Genomic DNA, 17,866 nt, shown 5'->3' with positions numbered 1-17,866 from the left:
CAATCACAATTATCTTTAATAGGTGAAATAAGATGGTAGAATATTTATTTCCTAATACCATAATTCATACCAAAATAAATTCAACCAATCACAATTATATTACATTAAAAAATCCTCAAATAATCAAATTTATAAATATAATCCACCAATGATCAAACCTATCCACTCATTTTTTAAATCCCACAAAATTTCCAACTTTTTTTTGGGGACATGGTCGGTGGCCTTTGTGGACCAAAGCTAGTCATGCCTCAATCACCTTCTTTTCTTTATGATTATTTTCTTCACATTTGCCTCTCCTTCTGTAGAGAGGTGGGTAACATGAACGAATCATTGATGTGCATCCAGACATTTCTAATAAAGTAAGTTAAATGCCAGCTACGACACCAGAAGCAATTTGATTGGTTGTGCATGTATACATCTCAATATTCTCTTTCATTTATCCTCATATAAATAAATAAAAAAAAATTGCATAATCAAAACAATAATAATACCCTTAAACAACTCATGGGCTTTATTCAATATTTGGGATTTGTATATATAAATATATGACATGATGAGAAAGGCATTGCTTGGCCTTCTCCTCCATTGAAGATTTCACTTCTCCTCTAGCTCTAGCTGAGCCAATCTTGTTTCTGAAATGGCCAGAATTGCCTTCGGTCGCTTTGATGATTCTTTTAGCTTAGGCTCTTTTAAAGCCTACATTGCTGAGTTTATCTCAACTTTGCTCTTTGTTTTTGCTGGTGTTGGCTCAGCCATTGCTTACAGTTAGTTCTATATCTTTAATTGATCTGCTTATTATCTGCATTATCTGCATGATTCTTGATATAATTGTTAGTTTTACAACGTAAAATTAATGGGGTGGTTGTTGTTTTTGTTACAGATAAGTTGACAGGCAATGCAGCTCTTGATCCTGCTGGTCTAGTAGCCATTGCTGTTTGCCATGGATTTGCTCTCTTTGTTGCAGTTGCCGTAGGAGCTAACATCTCCGGTGGCCATGTCAACCCTGCTGTTACCTTTGGCTTGGCTCTTGGTGGCCAAATCACTATCCTCACTGGCATCTTCTACTGGATTGCTCAGCTTCTTGGCTCCATTGTTGCTTGCTTCCTTCTCAAGGCTGTCACAGGAGGTTTGGTAAGTTCTAAGTCCAAGGATACCACACGTACAAGATATTTTTTTCCTAATTAAAATTATATGATTTTTTTTTTCTGTTGCGGTTCTTCAGGCAGTCCCCACACACGGCGTTGCCGCTGGAGTTGGAGCCGTTGAAGGAGTGGTGATGGAGATAGTCATCACATTTGCTTTGGTATACACAGTGTATGCAACCGCAGCTGACCCCAAGAAAGGATCTTTGGGCATCATTGCTCCAATTGCCATTGGCTTCATAGTCGGTGCCAATATCCTGGCTGCTGGGCCATTCTCCGGTGGATCAATGAACCCAGCAAGGTCATTTGGGCCGGCCGTCGCCAGCGGTAACTTCCATGACAATTGGATCTACTGGGTTGGTCCTCTTATTGGAGGTGGGCTTGCTGGTCTCATCTATGGAAACTTGTACATCCCCAGTGATCATGCACCCTTGTCCAATGAGTTCTAAGTTTGTGCTTCAAATCAATTTGTTTCTGTAATAAAAGAAAAATGGGAGATTATTCTCTTATTTCTTTTCTTTGCTGGTTTTTTTTTTTTTGAATATTTATTTATGGGGTCCTTCTTAGTTCATTTTGCCTTTGTTGTTGTAAAGCCTTGTTTGTGGTTATCCTTTGATTATGGAGATGTGATTATGTGCAGTTCATGCTTTATTTTTATTTCTATTTATCTTTTTTTTAATAATGCAAAAATGGTCAAATACTCAGATTCAAAAGATATTATTAAATTAAAACTAATAACATGGGCAGTACAAAAAGAAAAAAAAAAGAATTTATTGTTGTAATTCTGGAGGCAATAGTTTCTCATATTTCCATTCATGAGCTTTCCATTCAGGCAGTTGCTGGATGACAACCTGTATCAGATTGAGGGCATAAGACAATTTATATGTATAAAACAAGAAAAAAAGACCATTAATTTATTTTAGAAATTAGGAATACAAACCAGTCCTTTAGAATCTGGTTTACCAACTGTGGTTTGGCAAGCAAGTCTCCAATTCTTAGGTTTCTGAAAAAAAAAGTTTCAGCCTTTTAAAAAAATAGTATAAAAAGCAATAGGAATTGAAACTTGAAAAATGGTGAAAATGGTAAGAGATACCTTCTTGAGTAGCTCCTTCTCTTTGTCTGTACGAGGGTTAAGCAACTCCTTCCCCATTATTACCTGACATTATCATATCAAACTTTGGTTAGAATGGTATATAAATCATTTTTTCAATTAAACATATTTGAAATTAAACTTTCATTCCAATATATTTTTCGATAATAAATGAGATATAAGATTCTAAAATCAGGACACACATCTCTACAGTTTGAGATTTTTGACAATCGAAGAAAACCGATCCTGATAAAAGTCGAGCAAATCGGATATGATCTAATACAATTAGGAAATACCTACAGACCTTCGGCGCAAGTGGTCGGCTCTACTCACTCTTACTAAGATTTTAAATACAAATGTTAGGGGACAGGTTGATGTGATACGAATGAAAAGACGGAATATAATCTAATCGGCTTCACATTTATTAATCAACTATCCATTATTAATAAGCCGTATGATATATTTACCAAAAAATATTTTCGTTTAATCTTGCGGAGTTCCAGATGATCAAAATATATGTACTCTTAAATCAACCTTAGTTGGATGGCACTTAAACTCATGCTAAAAATCTCACATTGAGACTACTCCAAAACCTTGACTTACTTATTAACTTTATTAACTCTCTAATTACCAACCCAAATTATTGATTTTTTCGTAAAATCAAATTTTGATTTAAGTGTTCTAAATTAATGAATCCAATGAATTTCAATTCATCATTTTTAATAATTATTCTCTAAAAATTTTTTATCTTAACATCGACTAAATGATCAATATTAGAAAAACAATCAAAATGTAAAACGTAATTAGATTTGGTAATTTCCTCAGAGTTAATGTGTATAAGAGTGGTAATTAAACACTGGTAATTAGAAGTATAATTCACCTCCACCATGCAAGTCCCACAGGTTCCTCCTCCAGCACAATTTAGCAAAGCTCTTGACTGAAAATTCAACAAATCAACTCCACAATCAGAACATCGCTACAATAATTCAACTAATAATGTAATTAATATAGTCCATAAAATATTAAGACAATAATAAAAAAAAAAACTTACATATGGTCCATACAATTCAATATTAGAATCCAACATTACATCCCTAAGCTTCTGGCCACCACAGGCTGTCCGAAAATGGACATCAGGTGTTCCATCTGGTAATAACACAGACTAAAAATACACATACTTACATTAATGGTGTATCAAAATTATTCTAAAACTAATCAATGTTTCACTTACATGAACAAATGCAAAGCTAATGGAAGGCGGATCTTCAGGCTCCTTGGCATCGGATTTACTCTCTGGCACCGTACCGACGGCCCTGATTTTGAGCCTGGAGAAACTAGAATGGGTGGAGGGCTTAAGGGTTTTGAAAGTGTTGGTAGTTTGCTTCAAGTTATGGGGAGCTTTCATGGAAGCTAAACCATAAGAGTTAAGTTGCAGAGTAGCCATTTTTGTGATATTTGTGGATTTGAAGTTTCATTAGATATTTGCATGCAATTGTGCTTTAGAAATGGTGTCATGTCTGTGTGGCGCATTTCATCTCATTTGCCTATCTTATCCGAAACTATAAATACCATGGCCCTATCCCCACACTTCTTTTTAAATGGGCTGCGATCATGGAAAAAATTATTCAGAATGCCAAGCCCATTAGGTTTCTTTTTTTATATTTAGAAAAATTTAGTATTTAATCCATAAAAACTCATTAATTAATATTTAATGAAATAACTGATTAATTTATTTTTTAAAATATCACTAATATTTTAGTATAATTTTTAAAAGTAAAAATCACGAGTTTAGTATAAAAATTAAATAGTAATTATTATTATTATTATTGATGATCATCATATTTTTTCTATTTTGAGTCGAGACCGAATTTAAAAGAATCGAATTTCTTTTAGTTAATTCTCACAATATGATTCGGTTATACGGAACGGGTCGAATCCACAACATATTCAGTCGAGTAAAAAGTAGACATCGGATAAAAGGAATGGAGTATTTTTTTCTCTCTAAACTTTACAATTACAGTAAATTCAACTTTCTAAATCTCGTACATCAATTATTATTATTATTATTATTATTATTATTATTATTATTATTATTTAAGTTTCTCAATAACTCTTTAATTATTTTAAAAAATAGTTTGTATTTTTAAGTATTTATATTGTAATTTCTATGATAAATTGAGTATCAGTTTTTTACATAAAAATTAAAAAGTTTAACTTTATAAAATAAAATAATATTTTAATTGATTAATTTAAAAGTAGAAGTGAACTAATAATTTTTTAAAAATTATTATTATTCTTAATGAAGTAGATATTAGAACCCGTTTTTTAAGAAAAAGTAGAAATTAGAAAAATAAAAATAAAATAAAATTTATACATGGGTGGGGTAGTCGAGTCCATCTCCCCCCTGCCATGCTTACGCTTCTAAGGCTAAAACCCTTGCAAAATCTCTCAACCTTGGAGAGATATAATCGAGCAAATGCCCCAAATCTCAAATCTGCGCTTCCTCTTGTCGCCCATAAAGCCCTCTCTGCCTTTCCCTTTCTCTAAACCCAAGCCTTATTCTCTGTTCACCGTCCTCTGTTCTTCTTCTTCCTCGAGAAGACACCGTACCACACCGAATCATCAGTCTCTCAATTTTAGAAGCAGAAGTAATAGCACTTCTAGTAGAGAAGATAATAGCAAGAGTAGAGAAAGGGGCAAAGGTCTCCCAATGGAAGATACTGGTAATGGGACTTCTGGGTTTAATAAAAGAAGGGCTGAGGGCATAGATAAGAGCGATAAGCCCAAAAGGAATCTCCAGTTGAAAACTCGCAGGCTTAATCCTACCAATACAATCTCTTATGTGCAGGTCAAATTTGTTTATTTAGTTGTTTTTTTTTTTGTTTTTCTATATCTGGGATTTAGAAGTATGTGACAGACGAATTGAATTGAAGATAGGAGTCATTTAATTTTTTATTATTATTATTTCTTTCAAATTGCATTTGAAATGTAATGGAAAGTTGTGTTAAAAATTCTTAATGATAGTTATGTAGCTTTCATTTTTCTTAAAAAAGTAAGGTTAGCTTTGGTATGATGGAATCAAAGATTTAATGTAATCATTATATTACAAATTTGATTACCAAACAAAGTTTAAGTAATATTTTACATAATGTGATCTATTGTAATGGTCATTGCATATACAAATAGATGTAATAAAAAATTACTTGTTTTGATTTTTATTTCATTTGTTGTTAATTATCACCACTACCAACTAATTACCACTGTCACCACTATTATCACCACCTTTGCCACTGCGGTTACCATCACCACCACCGGCGCCATCTCCCTCACCACCATTGCTCCCACCATCTACCTACCACTGTCTCCACTACTGCTATTATCACCACCATCACCCTGCAACTGCCGCCACTGCTGTTGTCACCACTACCACCATATTACATTACAGATTATATATTATAATTTGATTACACTATTAATGAGATTATAATGATCATTACATTGCATTTTTATTCTTCCAAACATGGTACATTGCATTACATTACATTACAACTTTGATTCCTTACGTAGTTGATTACATTCCATTAAATTACATTGTACTAAATATAGGCGAAGAGTGTTTGTGGTTGTATTGGAGATGGAGTTCTCTTTTTCAGTTTATGGGATTTGATATAAAGATATTTTCAGGATATATTTTATTAGTTCACCTCCAGTGAACTGCAATGGTTTTTATTTGACATTACGTGAGTTGATTATTGGATTTCCAGTAGATATTCATGGTTATATCTCTCTAGTTAGTGATTGGCCGTATTCCTATGTGTTCCAGATTCTGGGGACTGGAATGGATACTCAGGATACTTCACCTTCAGTTTTGCTCTTTTTTGACAAGCAGCGTTTTATTTTTAATGCTGGCGAGGTAATATCATAATCTGGCAGCTGTGTAAATAATCCTTTTGTCGTCCAGGATACTTATTTTTAAATTATTGATTATTCTAAAGTGTACTTATTTTATTCATGTTATGCATGGTTAGATTATAGTTTGTGATGTGTTGTAGCTCCTATGCTTAGGATTCTTTTCTTTCTATGTGATTTACAGTTTAGAGAGTTGGTTATAAGTCTTATGTTCAGTCAGCTTTTATCTGCCATGCCTTGGTTTCTCAACATTATTGTCTTTGTATCGCCCATAGACTCTGTTTATTTGGTCATATTGATATATGAAACTAATTTTGTATCGCCCATAGACTCTGTTTATTTGGTCATATTGATATATGAAACTAATTCACATTCTGTCAAATGAGGAATGTTTGATTGTTAGCATACTCTTTAGCTTGTTTCATACTTCTTTCTCATATTTGAGAAGTTATATGAATGTCCTTGACACATGCTGGCATGATGCAACTGTTTACTGAAATCCTAGATGATTGGTCCATCTGCTCTTGTTCAATGTTCCAAACTATTCATATTTAATAATTCTCACTTTCTTTCATTACTTTGGGAAAACATCCTCTAAAATTGTATAAGCATAATGTTGAAGCCATTGATGAGCCTTTTCAAGTAATTCTATAACTTGAATGCTAGTGAGCATTTATGCTATCCAATGAGGAGACATGCATCCTTGTTGTAAACTTTACTGTGTAAAGAGGATATGCTGGGGATTTTTAATAGTTGATGTTCTTGCCAGTATCAGTGCTTAAATCTGCCGTATATCCCATATGGTCAATAAACACCTCAATATGTATTTGTTTGTTTCTAACCTACTAATTGTCATGCAGGGATTGCAGCGATTCTGCACAGAACACAAGATTAAGCTATCAAAGGTATCAGATTTTTTTTTTTTAAAAAAAAAGAGACACAAACACACATATTCACATCCACAATCAGATGCTAATGATTCTTTTAATATTGAACAAAAATATGACTTCAGATATTTTTCAGATAGATCACATATTTCTATCTCGCGTGTGCTCAGAAACAGCCGGTGGAATTCCAGGTTTGTATCTTTATAGATTAACTAGGATATTATATTTTGAATTTTTGCTTTATTTCTTTTCAGTAACCACAATATATATCACAATATACTATTGTCATTAAGCATCACTATATACTGACTATTTATATTATTGTGCAATAAGTGTGGAAATACCCTAAGTTGTTGTGTATTCACTTTGTCTCACAGGTTTATTGTTGACTTTGGCTGGCATGGGAGAAGAAGGAATGTCGGTGAGTCTCAACTTGATTTTGTTGTGTATAAGCATCCTATCTCCCTAATAATTTATGACCTAATTTAATTGATAAACTGTGGTGCCATTTGTCAATTAAAAAGTGTAGTTTTGCTGTTATGAAGGTCAATTTATGGGGCCCTTCGGATCTTCAGTATTTGGTTGATGCAATGAAGTCTTTCATTCCTCATGCTGCCATGGTTCATGCAACGAGTTTTGGTTCTGATGCTACTGCTCAGTCTCATGCAAGCAACTTTATGAATCCAATTGGCCTCATTAAGAATGAGGTTGTCAAAATTTCAGCCATTCTCCTACGCCCAAGCTACATAGAGGGAGCTGCAGTAAAGCCTGGTGATATGTCTGTGATATATGTTTGTGAATTGCCTGAAATTATGGGGAAGTTTGACCCAGAAAAAGCAAAAGCTCTTGGTCTGAAACCTGGGCCAAAATTTAGTGAACTGCAATCAGGAATATCAGTGAAGTCAGATCATCAGGATATCATGGTGGATACTGAAGTCAATAAAAAATCTTTGCTTTTATACTTTTAGTGTAACCTGCTCTGTGACACTCTGACACCTTTGTTTATTGTATTTCGTAGGTTCATCCAAGTGATGTAATGGGTCCCTCAGTTCCTGGTCCAGTTGTATTTCTTGTTGACTGCCCAACTGAATCTCATGCACAAGAATTATTGTCCATACAATCTCTTAATTGTTACACTGCAGATTACTCAGATAGTCCACCACAGAATGTGAAAACCGTGACTTGTATCATTCATTTAAGTCCTGCTTCTGTAATAACCTCTCCAAGTTACCAGAAGTGGATGAAGAAATTTTTTTCATCCCAGCACATTATGGCTGGACATGAAATGTAAGAATAATTTCTTAATCGCCTTTATCCGAAGGAATGATGGCATTTGTCTTAGTTGATGGTTCTCCTTGGTCCTCTTGTTCTTTGCAGGAAGAATGTGGAAATTCCTATTCTGAAATCTAGTTCTAGAATCACTGCAAGGCTTAATTACCTATGTCCTCAGTTCTTCCCATCTCCAGGTTTTTGGTCACTTAAGCAGCTTAACTGCTCAAATGTAGAGCCCATTTTTTCAGGCGAGGTTTGTTGAACATCCTCAGAGGGCATTTCTGGATTCTTTGGATTTATGGTTATTTTTTGAATGTTCAGGGAAATAAAGTTATGTTTTTGTTTACTTGTACCAGGATTATGTTTTGAAAGCTCCTGAAATCATATCAGCGGAAAATCTTCTTAAGGTATGCAATATATATATATATATATATATATATATATATATATATATATATATATATATATATATGTATATATTTATATTTTCTTTTGACTATACTCGGCGCCTTCCTATTTCTTAATCCAAGTCGCTCTTTATTTACCTTCTCTGCTTAAACAAATAATTCTTTTCTTCTCAGGTTGCTTCATGTGACTTCCTCAGTATGAAACTTTTTGATAAAAATATTTCTTGAAGTCTCTAATCAAGTTGTTAAATTTTATATAAGAACCAGTTTTTGTTTCCTATTCAATGTTACTAATATTATATTTGTTATTTCTTTCCTGTCTAGTGTAGAATCCAGAATGAGTATTTAGGTATCATTATCTTTTATTTTGTAATGAAAAAATGTTGTTCCATCTTGGAGTAGCATGCATGCAGATTGCTAGTGCAGGTCATCCTTTAGCTTACAAACTTGTTGAAATTCAAAGATTTATTATCCCCGTATTCTGAATTGTTAGTCCTTTTGGGTTTTCCGATTCTTGAGGGGATATTAATTATTTACATTTTTTTTCCCTTTAGCATTTGCAATGCCATAAATCTTGGTTGTCCTATTTCCCGGGCTATCATTTGGCTGTTCATCATCATGGCATGATTTGCAATTATTTTGGAATGACATAATTGTGTGCATGTGCATGTCCAGTTCCATTAAATGACAAACATTTGTCTTACCTTCATGCTGAACAGTTCACTTTGCGTCCTCATGCTCATCTTGGATTGGACAAATCCAATATTCCAAGTTTGATAGCTCCCTCAGATGTCATTGAGGAGTTGGTGACTGAGATTCCAGAAATTGTTGATGCAGCACAACATGTTCGCCAGTTCTGGCATGGGTCTGGAGAAACGAAAGGATACATGACCCTTGGGCAAGACAATAAAGTTATGATTGAAGAGCCATGGCTAGTAGACAATGCTCTTCCTAGTTGTTTGGAAAACATAAGGAGAGATGACCTGGAGATTGTGCTTCTGGGGACTGGTTCATCTCAACCTTCTAAATACCGAAATGTTAGTTCTGTCTATATTAATCTCTTCTCTAAAGGGGGTTTGCTTCTAGACTGTGGGGAAGGAACTCTTGGACAACTGAAAAGAAGGTAACATAATTCAAAATTATGATTAAAATGTTGTTCTCATTATTTTTCCTTTATTAAACATGTAATGATTGGTGTCCTCTGGCAACAGATATGGTCTGGAAGGTGCTGATATTGTTGTAAGAAATCTGAAGTGTATTTGGATTTCTCATATTCATGCCGATCACCATACAGGATTATCAAGAATACTTGCTTTGCGACGTGACTTGTTGAAGGGCATGGCCCATGAGCCATTAGTTGTTGTTGGGCCAAGGCAGCTTAAGAGATTTCTAGATGCGTATCAAAAATTGGAGGACCTAGATATGCAGTTCCTTGATTGTAGGAGCACCAATTTGGCCTCGTGGGAAGCTTATGAAGGCAATAGTGAGCATAAGGATCACTCAGCTACAGGAAATCCAAATAATCTCGAGGATGTAAGCACACCTACAGTGAGTACTGAGGCAACTCTGTTTGCTAGAGGCAGCCGTATGCAGAGCTATTGGAAGAGACCAGGCAGTCCAGTTGACAATGCAATGAGTTTCCCAGTTCTGAAAAGTTTGAAGAAAGTGCTCAGTGAAGCCGGATTAGAGGCATTGATTAGTTTCCCTGTTGTGCATTGCCCTCAGGCATTTGGCATTATGCTGAAGGCAGCAGAAAGAATTAATGCTGTTGGGAAAATAATACCAGGGTGGAAGATTGTGTACTCAGGTGACACTAGGCCCTGTCCAGAACTGGTAGAAGCATCTAAGGGAGCAACTGTCCTTATACATGAGGCAAGTACTAAAATCCTATTATATTTAATTGGTAGTCTTTCTGAGAAAGCTTATGCAATATCTTCTGAGAAAAGCTTGTGCAATGTCTTAAAAATCTGCTGTTTGGATTTTGATCTGTAACTGGTAAATGGTGATAGTAAAGCTTTCATTGTGCGGATTTTCTTTTCTCTCTGACATTACCTTTCTTAATGCATATATTCGATTCAACGATCTGTTTGGTTTAAATAGCTTGGAAGTGGGTGTAGTGAAGTGTTTGGAGGACAGAAAATAAGAGAATGTAACTGAAGTGTTTTGGGTTTCTTGCAGGCAACTTTTGAGGATGACTTGGTGGAGGAAGCTGTGGCCAGAAACCATAGCACAACAAAGGAAGCCATAGAAGTAGGAGACTCAGCTGGTGCATACCGTATCATCCTCACCCACTTCAGTCAGAGATACCCAAAAATACCTGTTTTTGATGAGACTCACATGCATAAAACATGCATTGCTTTTGACATGATGAGTGTTAACGTAGCAGATTTGCCTGTGCTTCCTAAAGTACTCCCTTACCTTAAATTGCTGTTCAAAAATGAGATGATAGTTGATGAATTGGATGATGCTGCAGATGCTGTAAGTGCAGTTTCTTGATTAATTTATAGGATATTTTCATTATCTGGCCAGTTTCTTTTTATTGATAATTTGCTTCTCCTGTATCTTTCTTATACGTAATGTCCATTAATTCTAACTCTTTTCGTCTTTTGAAATTTTGATCGATTTATATCTGAACCTCGAACTTTAATATTATTAATTCAACTCAAAATAATAGCAAACAAGAAAGTGTGGTAAGGAAAAAAAAAATCCCATTTGAAATCACATTGAAATTAAAATGTGATTTTGAATCTTACAGATATAATTAAATTGAATTAGATGAATTAAATTGAAATCAAGCTATAAACAGAAGTGAGATTGAAATTATTCGATTCAACCCTTAAGCAGCAAAATGGGAATCACCGATCTAGTTTGTGTTCAAAATTGAACCACGCATGCTTATGCAGAGGGAAAATTGGATATTCTAATGCCTATTTTTCTTATTTATATTAAATTCCACTTAATTATCTATACCAATTTATCTTGAGATTTTGTTAATTACAGAATAAGAAGTAGGAGTTGATGCAGGATATATGATCACGATTATAGATTCCCAGAAATTATAATTTTACAAATTGTGAAAAATCATTTCTGTCTTGAAAGCATTAAGGAAAAAAAAAAACTGGGGGCTTTTTTAAAAAAAAAAGACAATAAAGGTTTGGCATTTTAAGCGTGACATGAGCTAATAAATCCAAAAAATACATTATGTGCAACAAAAAATTACAAAAGAAGGAAGCGTGCTAAAGTGCGCAGGCAGCACAGTCCAAACCACCAACGCAAACCGTCTTGACGAGTCGCGCACTCACCTTGCTGACCTGTTTTCTTGATTCCGAAGCCTGTTTCTGTACACCATACTCTTTCTTCTCCTTCCTTCCCCATTTCTTCAATACCAAGCTCTCCCTGTCTCCCAATCAGAAACCCTAATTTCAATCTTCTCCAATCGCCAACCTCCCACTCCACACTTATCCCATTTTTCAGGTAGTGGTTCGATCCAATTTGGTGGCGCACATTTAATCTTCATACCCAAACTTCATCTCCGATCCCCGAATTCTTTGACATCGCAATCTCAATTTATCTCCGGAATCCGATTAAATTGTTTGCTTTTTTTTTTTTTTTTTTTTTTACACTGAAGAAAATTGACACTTTGTGATTTTGATCTGATTGATTAGGGGATAAGGAATTGATTGTGAGAATCAAGGGTTTTGTTTGGATTAGAGGGGATTTAGAGATATGGATTCGAGCAGGAGAGCGGTGGAGTCGTACTGGAGATCGAAGATGGTCGATGCAGCAACCTCCGATGAAGACAAGGTAGCACCCGTTTACAAGTTGGAAGAGATTTGTGAGCTCTTGCGGGCTTCTCATGTCAGTATCGTTAAAGAGATGTCAGAATTTATCTTGAAGCGGCTTGAACATAAGAGCCCCATTGTTAAACAAAAGGTATGTTGGTCTTTTCATCCTCTAATTGTTAATATTATGCTTTTTAGGATGGAATTTATGCGAGTTGATGCATTAGTGTTTGGCGGTAATTATTCCAAAAAACACTAAGCAATTCTGCAAAAAAGGGGTATATGCTCCTTAATGCAAGGGAAATGGCATGCCATATAATTTAATAGATTGCCACCCTCGATTATGTTTTACTCAGACTTGATGATGCCCATCGTACTTGAATCTGTGCAGGCTCTGAGGTTGATAAAATATGCTGTTGGAAAGTCTGGTGTGGAGTTCAGGAGGGAAATGCAAAGACATTCGGCTGCTGTACGTCAGTTATTTCATTACAGGGGTCAGACGGATCCTTTAAAGGGGGATGCCCTTAATAAGGCTGTGAGGGACACTGCTCATGAGGCTATCTCTGCTATTTTTTCAGAGGAGAATAAGCCAGCAACTACTGAAGATCTTAACAAACGGATTGAAGGATTTGGGAATACAAATTTTGAAATGCCATCGGAAGATAAGAAATCGTTTCTTAGTGAAGTAGTTGGTATTGGAAGTGCATCTATTAAGCAGGGACTTAGTAGCTTCACACAAGGCCATTCATTACGGAAGAATGACAATGGAAGCTACAAAAGTCCTAATCTTCGAAAGTCATTGACCATAGAAAATGACCACTCAGATAGATATGAACCAGTTCAGTTACGGGTTGAAACTCAGAGTAGTTTTGGAGCTTCAAAGAGTGCAACTAGTGGACCTTGGATCCAAGACAATCGGGGCTTAAATGCAGAGACAAAAAATGGGGGATCTATTTCAAGTTTTAGAGAGAGCAAGACTCGTGAGGAGAGGTTATTGGAGACTGTTGTGACATCTGGTGGTGTACGTCTGCAGCCTACTCGGGATTGTATTCAGGCTTTTCTAGTAGAGGCAGCAAAGTTCGATGCACTGGCCCTAAGTCATGCCCTTGAATCTAAGCTCCAGTCTCCTGTGTGGCAGGCATGGTCTTTATGTTATTGTATTAATATTATGAAATTCCTCCTCTCTTTCTGCCCTCCCAAGTGCACAAATTTGATTATCTCTGTTCCCACTAGTTAGAAATTCTGTTTTTGGCTTACTGTTCACATTGTTTGGGATCATATTTTAGCATTCTTGTTTGTTGGGGGAAAAAGCGGAAACTAAGTTAATTACTATCTTATATTTGTCTTGTAGATATTGGTTTCTTAAATTTCCATGGGAATTATTTTTTTCCAGGTACGCATGAAAGCTGTGTGTGTGCTCGATGCAATCCTAAGGAAAAGGGATGATGAGCAATTTTCAATTGTAGCTTCATACTTTAGTGAGAATAAAGATCTTGTCATCAGATGTACTGAGTCTCCTCAATCTTCTCTGAGGGAAAAATCTACCAAGGTAAGTATGTCTTGTAAATATGTGTCAGGCTCTGCTTTTGCTTCCCTAGTTTTCTTTACTTTTTCCCCACCACTGTGGCTAAGAGACAGGATGCTGTATAAGTTATTAAAAACTTAGAGCTAGGCTTGCTTCGCAACTTTTATAGCTGTCATCAAATAGTCGAATTGAAGAAGGGCTGAATTTTTAGTAATAGATAGATGTGAGATCTTTGATGTCTAAGTTATTGGACATTGCTACTGGGATTCCTGCCTTAGAACTTCAACCTTTCAGCTTCTTTCAGGCACATCTAGTGTTGCTCCTTTCTTAGAAGAATATCCCTCTTGCTTAATCATCTGGCACTAATTTGGGTGGTTTATGCTTTGTACTGTTGGTTATTATCTCATTTTAACTTCTGATCAAATCTTAAATTTGAAATATATTTTGACATCTATATATAAATTTGTGCGCTTCATTTCTGCCTTGTCCCTTTATAAATGAACATTACTTTTATCTTATTAAATGGTTCATGATTGTTCCCTATTTGATAATTCTGTTGTTATCACTATGGGAGAAACTGTATGCTGAAATATAAATCACGTAGAGATGCTTTTCTTTAATTTCAGAAGGTTTCGTTCTGTGGCTACAAATGTTTGGCAGGTATTGAACCTTTTGGGTGGGGAGCAGGCAGGCGGCTTGATGGGAAATTCGGAAAAGTCGGTCAAGGCTGAGACCACTTCATTTCAGATGCCTGACTTAATAGACACTGGAGATTCAAATGATTTATTTGAAACAAATGATTCTAGACAGGAGCCAATTGATCACAACACAGCAAATCTGACAACATCTACAAGTCATTTAATTGATGATCTATTTGGAGATAGTTATGGTGATGGTGGGAACTCCAGGGAACAAAAAACTGATGATGATCCCTTCGCAGATGTTTCATTCCACACTAGCGAGAGTAGAGAACATGTGGATGATCTCTTTTCTGGGTTGACCTTTGACAGTAAACCAGGAACTAATGAGAATCATATGACAACTAAAAATGGACCAGAGCCATTTGATATTTTTGGGTCAAATTCTGAAATAACCAAGGATCAAGGAGTTAGTAAAGCGGACGTTGATGATTTAATGGCTGGTATGTCCATCACTGAAAATGTTCCGAAGATGAATCAACCAGGAACCACTTCTGGGGCGTCCATCAATGAAAATTTTCTTAAGATGAATCAACCGGGAGCTACTTCTGGGGTGCTCCCAGAAAGTATCTTCACAGATTCAAATAATCATTCTGGACATCAGCCATCAAATGATGCTTTAACTAGCATGCTTGGCTCTCAAGTAACTGGGATGAATGCAAATTCAATGTTTCCTTCTGGTAACATGCCATATACTGTACCTCCTGGCATTATATTGAATCCTGCATTTTATACTCAGCCTGTGAATTATGGTCCTATGGGAAATTTTCTTGCTCATCAGCAATTTCTGGCTACAATGTCCAACTTCCAACACTTAAGTAACCTCAATGCACAAAATCCTGGGGTTAGTCTTGCAGTTGGCACTGATGGAGTCGGATATTCTAAGGCGCTTCCTGATGTTTTCCAATCAAATTATCCAAATCAAGCTCCTAGTTCATTGATGAACAACTCAAAGAAAGAGGAAACCAAAGCATTTGATTTTATTTCGGTAAGTTTGCTTTCAGCATTGAGCTTTAGCTGCTTTTTGATATAAAATTTTCATTCTTTATGTGTATAAGTTGTGGGTTCTTGAAGATAGTTGCAATTGTCAATATATTATAATTGCCTTGTCCCTTTCTTTGGGAATGTTTTAGAATTGTAATATAAGTTTAGAGGAGAGCTTAATTCTGAATGTTTGCTTGGCCTTCAAAGGCATAATATTGCCCTTCCTCTTCTTTGTGGTTACAATTTTGCTATTTTAGCAGCTCAACCTTCATGATCCTTAGGTAATGTCGTGGCATGTGCATTATGTCTGATTGTGAAAACCACTTTTCATTTTGCTTGTGATACTGTTGAGATTTTTCAGTGGCTGATAGTTGGAGAACGGGGTGAGCAGAGAGAAAGAGGAAAGAGTAGGGCCAAGAAGGAGAATGAAAAAAAAGTGTTTTATTTTTTTTCCTTATGGTGGGGGCGGGGTGGGGGAGGACCAGGGGTTTTGGTTTTTGACATTGTGAAGCCTTGTTAAAGCCTAATTTGGCATAATGCTGGGACTAGTGTTCAAATCCTTTCTTTATGCCTAGATGTTTATATTGTCCATTGGAAAAAAGATATGTCAAGTTGGATTTGGTTTGTAGAGATTCTCCATTAGACCAAACATCAATTTGAATTTCAAGTCAACCTTTTTGGATCAGCTTTCCCAGGTTGAAGACTTTTTGCTAGATGGTATTTATACAAGGTAATTTCAAACACCATTATCACCACCATGATAGTAATTTGCTCATTTAGAATCCAATCCATAAGAACTAGTGATGCTTACATCAATTAGATTACAAAACGCTAATAATTCCAGTTAATGTTTATCATGGTATGTCTTCTGAACAATTCTTTTCATGTTCAAGTAACTTCTCCCAAAAGGGAGCTCGTCCTTGGTACCCTTGACACCTCAAGAACCCCATTCTTCACATTTTCTGCTCCGCAACAAACTAAAGAAAACAATCCATCAATAAAATCCCTGTAAGTTCATACCTAAAAAACTCAGAACTCCATTCACATTAAAACCAAAACCCCTAGGTTGTGGGGTTGGGGGGGAGGGAGAGAGCCTGTAGCAATGAATTCAAATGATGTGGTGGAGGAATTGAGAGATCACTATTGATCTGGGACACAAGAATAGAAATACTTGAGGGATGAGCTCTTTTTCCATATATTGTCAATGTTGTACAGGTATGTGTTTTAAGTTTGCTTATTAAAATTTTGTTTGTGCGTCAAGTCAATTCAAATTCAGTGTCCAGAAATATACCTGAATCCCACCTGACCAGTAAATTTACTGTTTTAAAATTTGAAAAAGAAGGCTGAAAGGTGACTAACGATACCATGTGTTATACATGTTAAATGATACACGGTGTATAAAAGGCATTCATACTGGATTCTCTGCAACAATTTAAAAAATTTTTCCTCATTGTGTATTATAGATATTACTATGAATGAGTTTTGCAATTGAGTTCTAATATATTTAAGGTCAATTTTGAAGGAGTGTGATGCTTTTATATAGATTAGTGCTTCGTAGTAAATGCATCTTGTTTGCCTTGTAGGACCATCTTGCAGCAGCACGTGATCCAAAGAGGGTAGCTTAAATATTTGAACTTCATATGCTTCACCTTGCTGGGCCTCCTTGGTGTTTGGTTCGCTGGTTTATTTATTGAAGTGGATGGATGGATGGATGGATGGATTGAAACAGGCCAACATTAATCACAATGGTTAACTATAAATATGGTGGCAGTTTCCATGAAAATATGATAGGAAGTACTGAAGATGTGGGGAGATCACGGAACTAGATTCTGTATTTGAGGTTATCTGAGAGATATTGTTTTCTAGTGTGTTGATTCAGCAAAGCAGACATTAATTGTATGTTTCCCCCTCCTGGATTTGTAAAGCTTTTTTTTCTTCTCTCTTCCTTTTTTTTTCCCTGAGCATGTGTTATTGTATTTCCCCACACTCACAGGAATGCTTGCGGTACATGCATTTGAACATAGTTAATAAAGTGACCATGTTTGTTCCTCTTGGCGTTTGTAATATTTTATTCCTAGGTTGCTCTAACATCCTTGTCTGCAATCGTCCATTGGCGCTATGATTTGTAGCGCTGGAATTTGAAGCAGTTGTATGCGACTAGCGTCTCATT

General features: G+C 35.7%; 4 protein-coding genes across 5 annotated transcripts; 3 read left to right on the top strand and 1 right to left on the bottom strand.

Moving 5' to 3' along the window:
* Positions 1 to 490: 490 nt before the first annotated feature.
* Positions 491 to 1,781, top strand: LOC110626632 (aquaporin TIP2-1). The gene is made up of 3 exons (XM_021772661.2): positions 491 to 764; positions 881 to 1,131; positions 1,223 to 1,781. Exons 1-3 carry the CDS (start codon positions 638 to 640, stop codon positions 1,589 to 1,591), a joined length of 747 nt encoding a protein of 248 aa, XP_021628353.1. The 5' UTR covers positions 491 to 637; the 3' UTR covers positions 1,592 to 1,781.
* On the bottom strand, positions 1,669 to 3,764 carry LOC110626633 (photosynthetic NDH subunit of subcomplex B 3, chloroplastic). Its single transcript, XM_021772662.2, has 6 exons — positions 3,464 to 3,764; positions 3,284 to 3,394; positions 3,113 to 3,169; positions 2,236 to 2,298; positions 2,083 to 2,145; positions 1,669 to 1,993 (listed from the first exon to the last, which is right to left on the bottom strand). The coding sequence occupies exons 1-6, from the start codon at positions 3,674 to 3,676 to the stop codon at positions 1,913 to 1,915; spliced, it is 588 nt and encodes a 195-aa protein (XP_021628354.1). The 5' UTR covers positions 3,677 to 3,764; the 3' UTR covers positions 1,669 to 1,912.
* An 847-nt stretch (positions 3,765 to 4,611) lies between these two features.
* LOC110626631 (tRNase Z TRZ3, mitochondrial) lies at positions 4,612 to 12,511 on the top strand. 2 transcript variants are annotated; one of them, XM_043962093.1, is made up of 13 exons: positions 4,612 to 5,080; positions 6,056 to 6,145; positions 7,002 to 7,046; positions 7,165 to 7,219; positions 7,406 to 7,449; positions 7,574 to 7,951; positions 8,047 to 8,315; positions 8,406 to 8,553; positions 8,657 to 8,707; positions 9,427 to 9,830; positions 9,919 to 10,579; positions 10,886 to 11,185; positions 12,373 to 12,511. In XM_043962093.1, exons 1-13 carry the CDS (start codon positions 4,709 to 4,711, stop codon positions 12,385 to 12,387), a joined length of 2,832 nt encoding a protein of 943 aa, XP_043818028.1. In that variant the 5' UTR covers positions 4,612 to 4,708; the 3' UTR covers positions 12,388 to 12,511. The 2 variants fall into 2 exon arrangements, with proteins under 2 accessions (XP_043818028.1, XP_043818027.1); XM_043962092.1 differs by lacking the exon at positions 12,373 to 12,511 and having other exon boundaries at positions 10,886 to 11,235.
* Positions 12,434 to 17,745, top strand: LOC110626630 (protein MODIFIED TRANSPORT TO THE VACUOLE 1). The gene is made up of 5 exons (XM_021772658.2): positions 12,434 to 12,640; positions 12,881 to 13,627; positions 13,883 to 14,038; positions 14,675 to 15,700; positions 17,280 to 17,745. The coding sequence occupies exons 1-5, from the start codon at positions 12,434 to 12,436 to the stop codon at positions 17,319 to 17,321; spliced, it is 2,178 nt and encodes a 725-aa protein (XP_021628350.1). The 3' UTR covers positions 17,322 to 17,745.
* Positions 17,746 to 17,866: the final 121 nt, after the last annotated feature.

This window comes from Manihot esculenta, chromosome 11 (genome assembly GCF_001659605.2).
Source record: "Manihot esculenta cultivar AM560-2 chromosome 11, M.esculenta_v8, whole genome shotgun sequence".
Lineage (NCBI taxonomy): Eukaryota > Viridiplantae > Streptophyta > Magnoliopsida > Malpighiales > Euphorbiaceae > Manihot > Manihot esculenta.
This window is presented reverse-complemented; position numbering and strand designations above follow the sequence as displayed.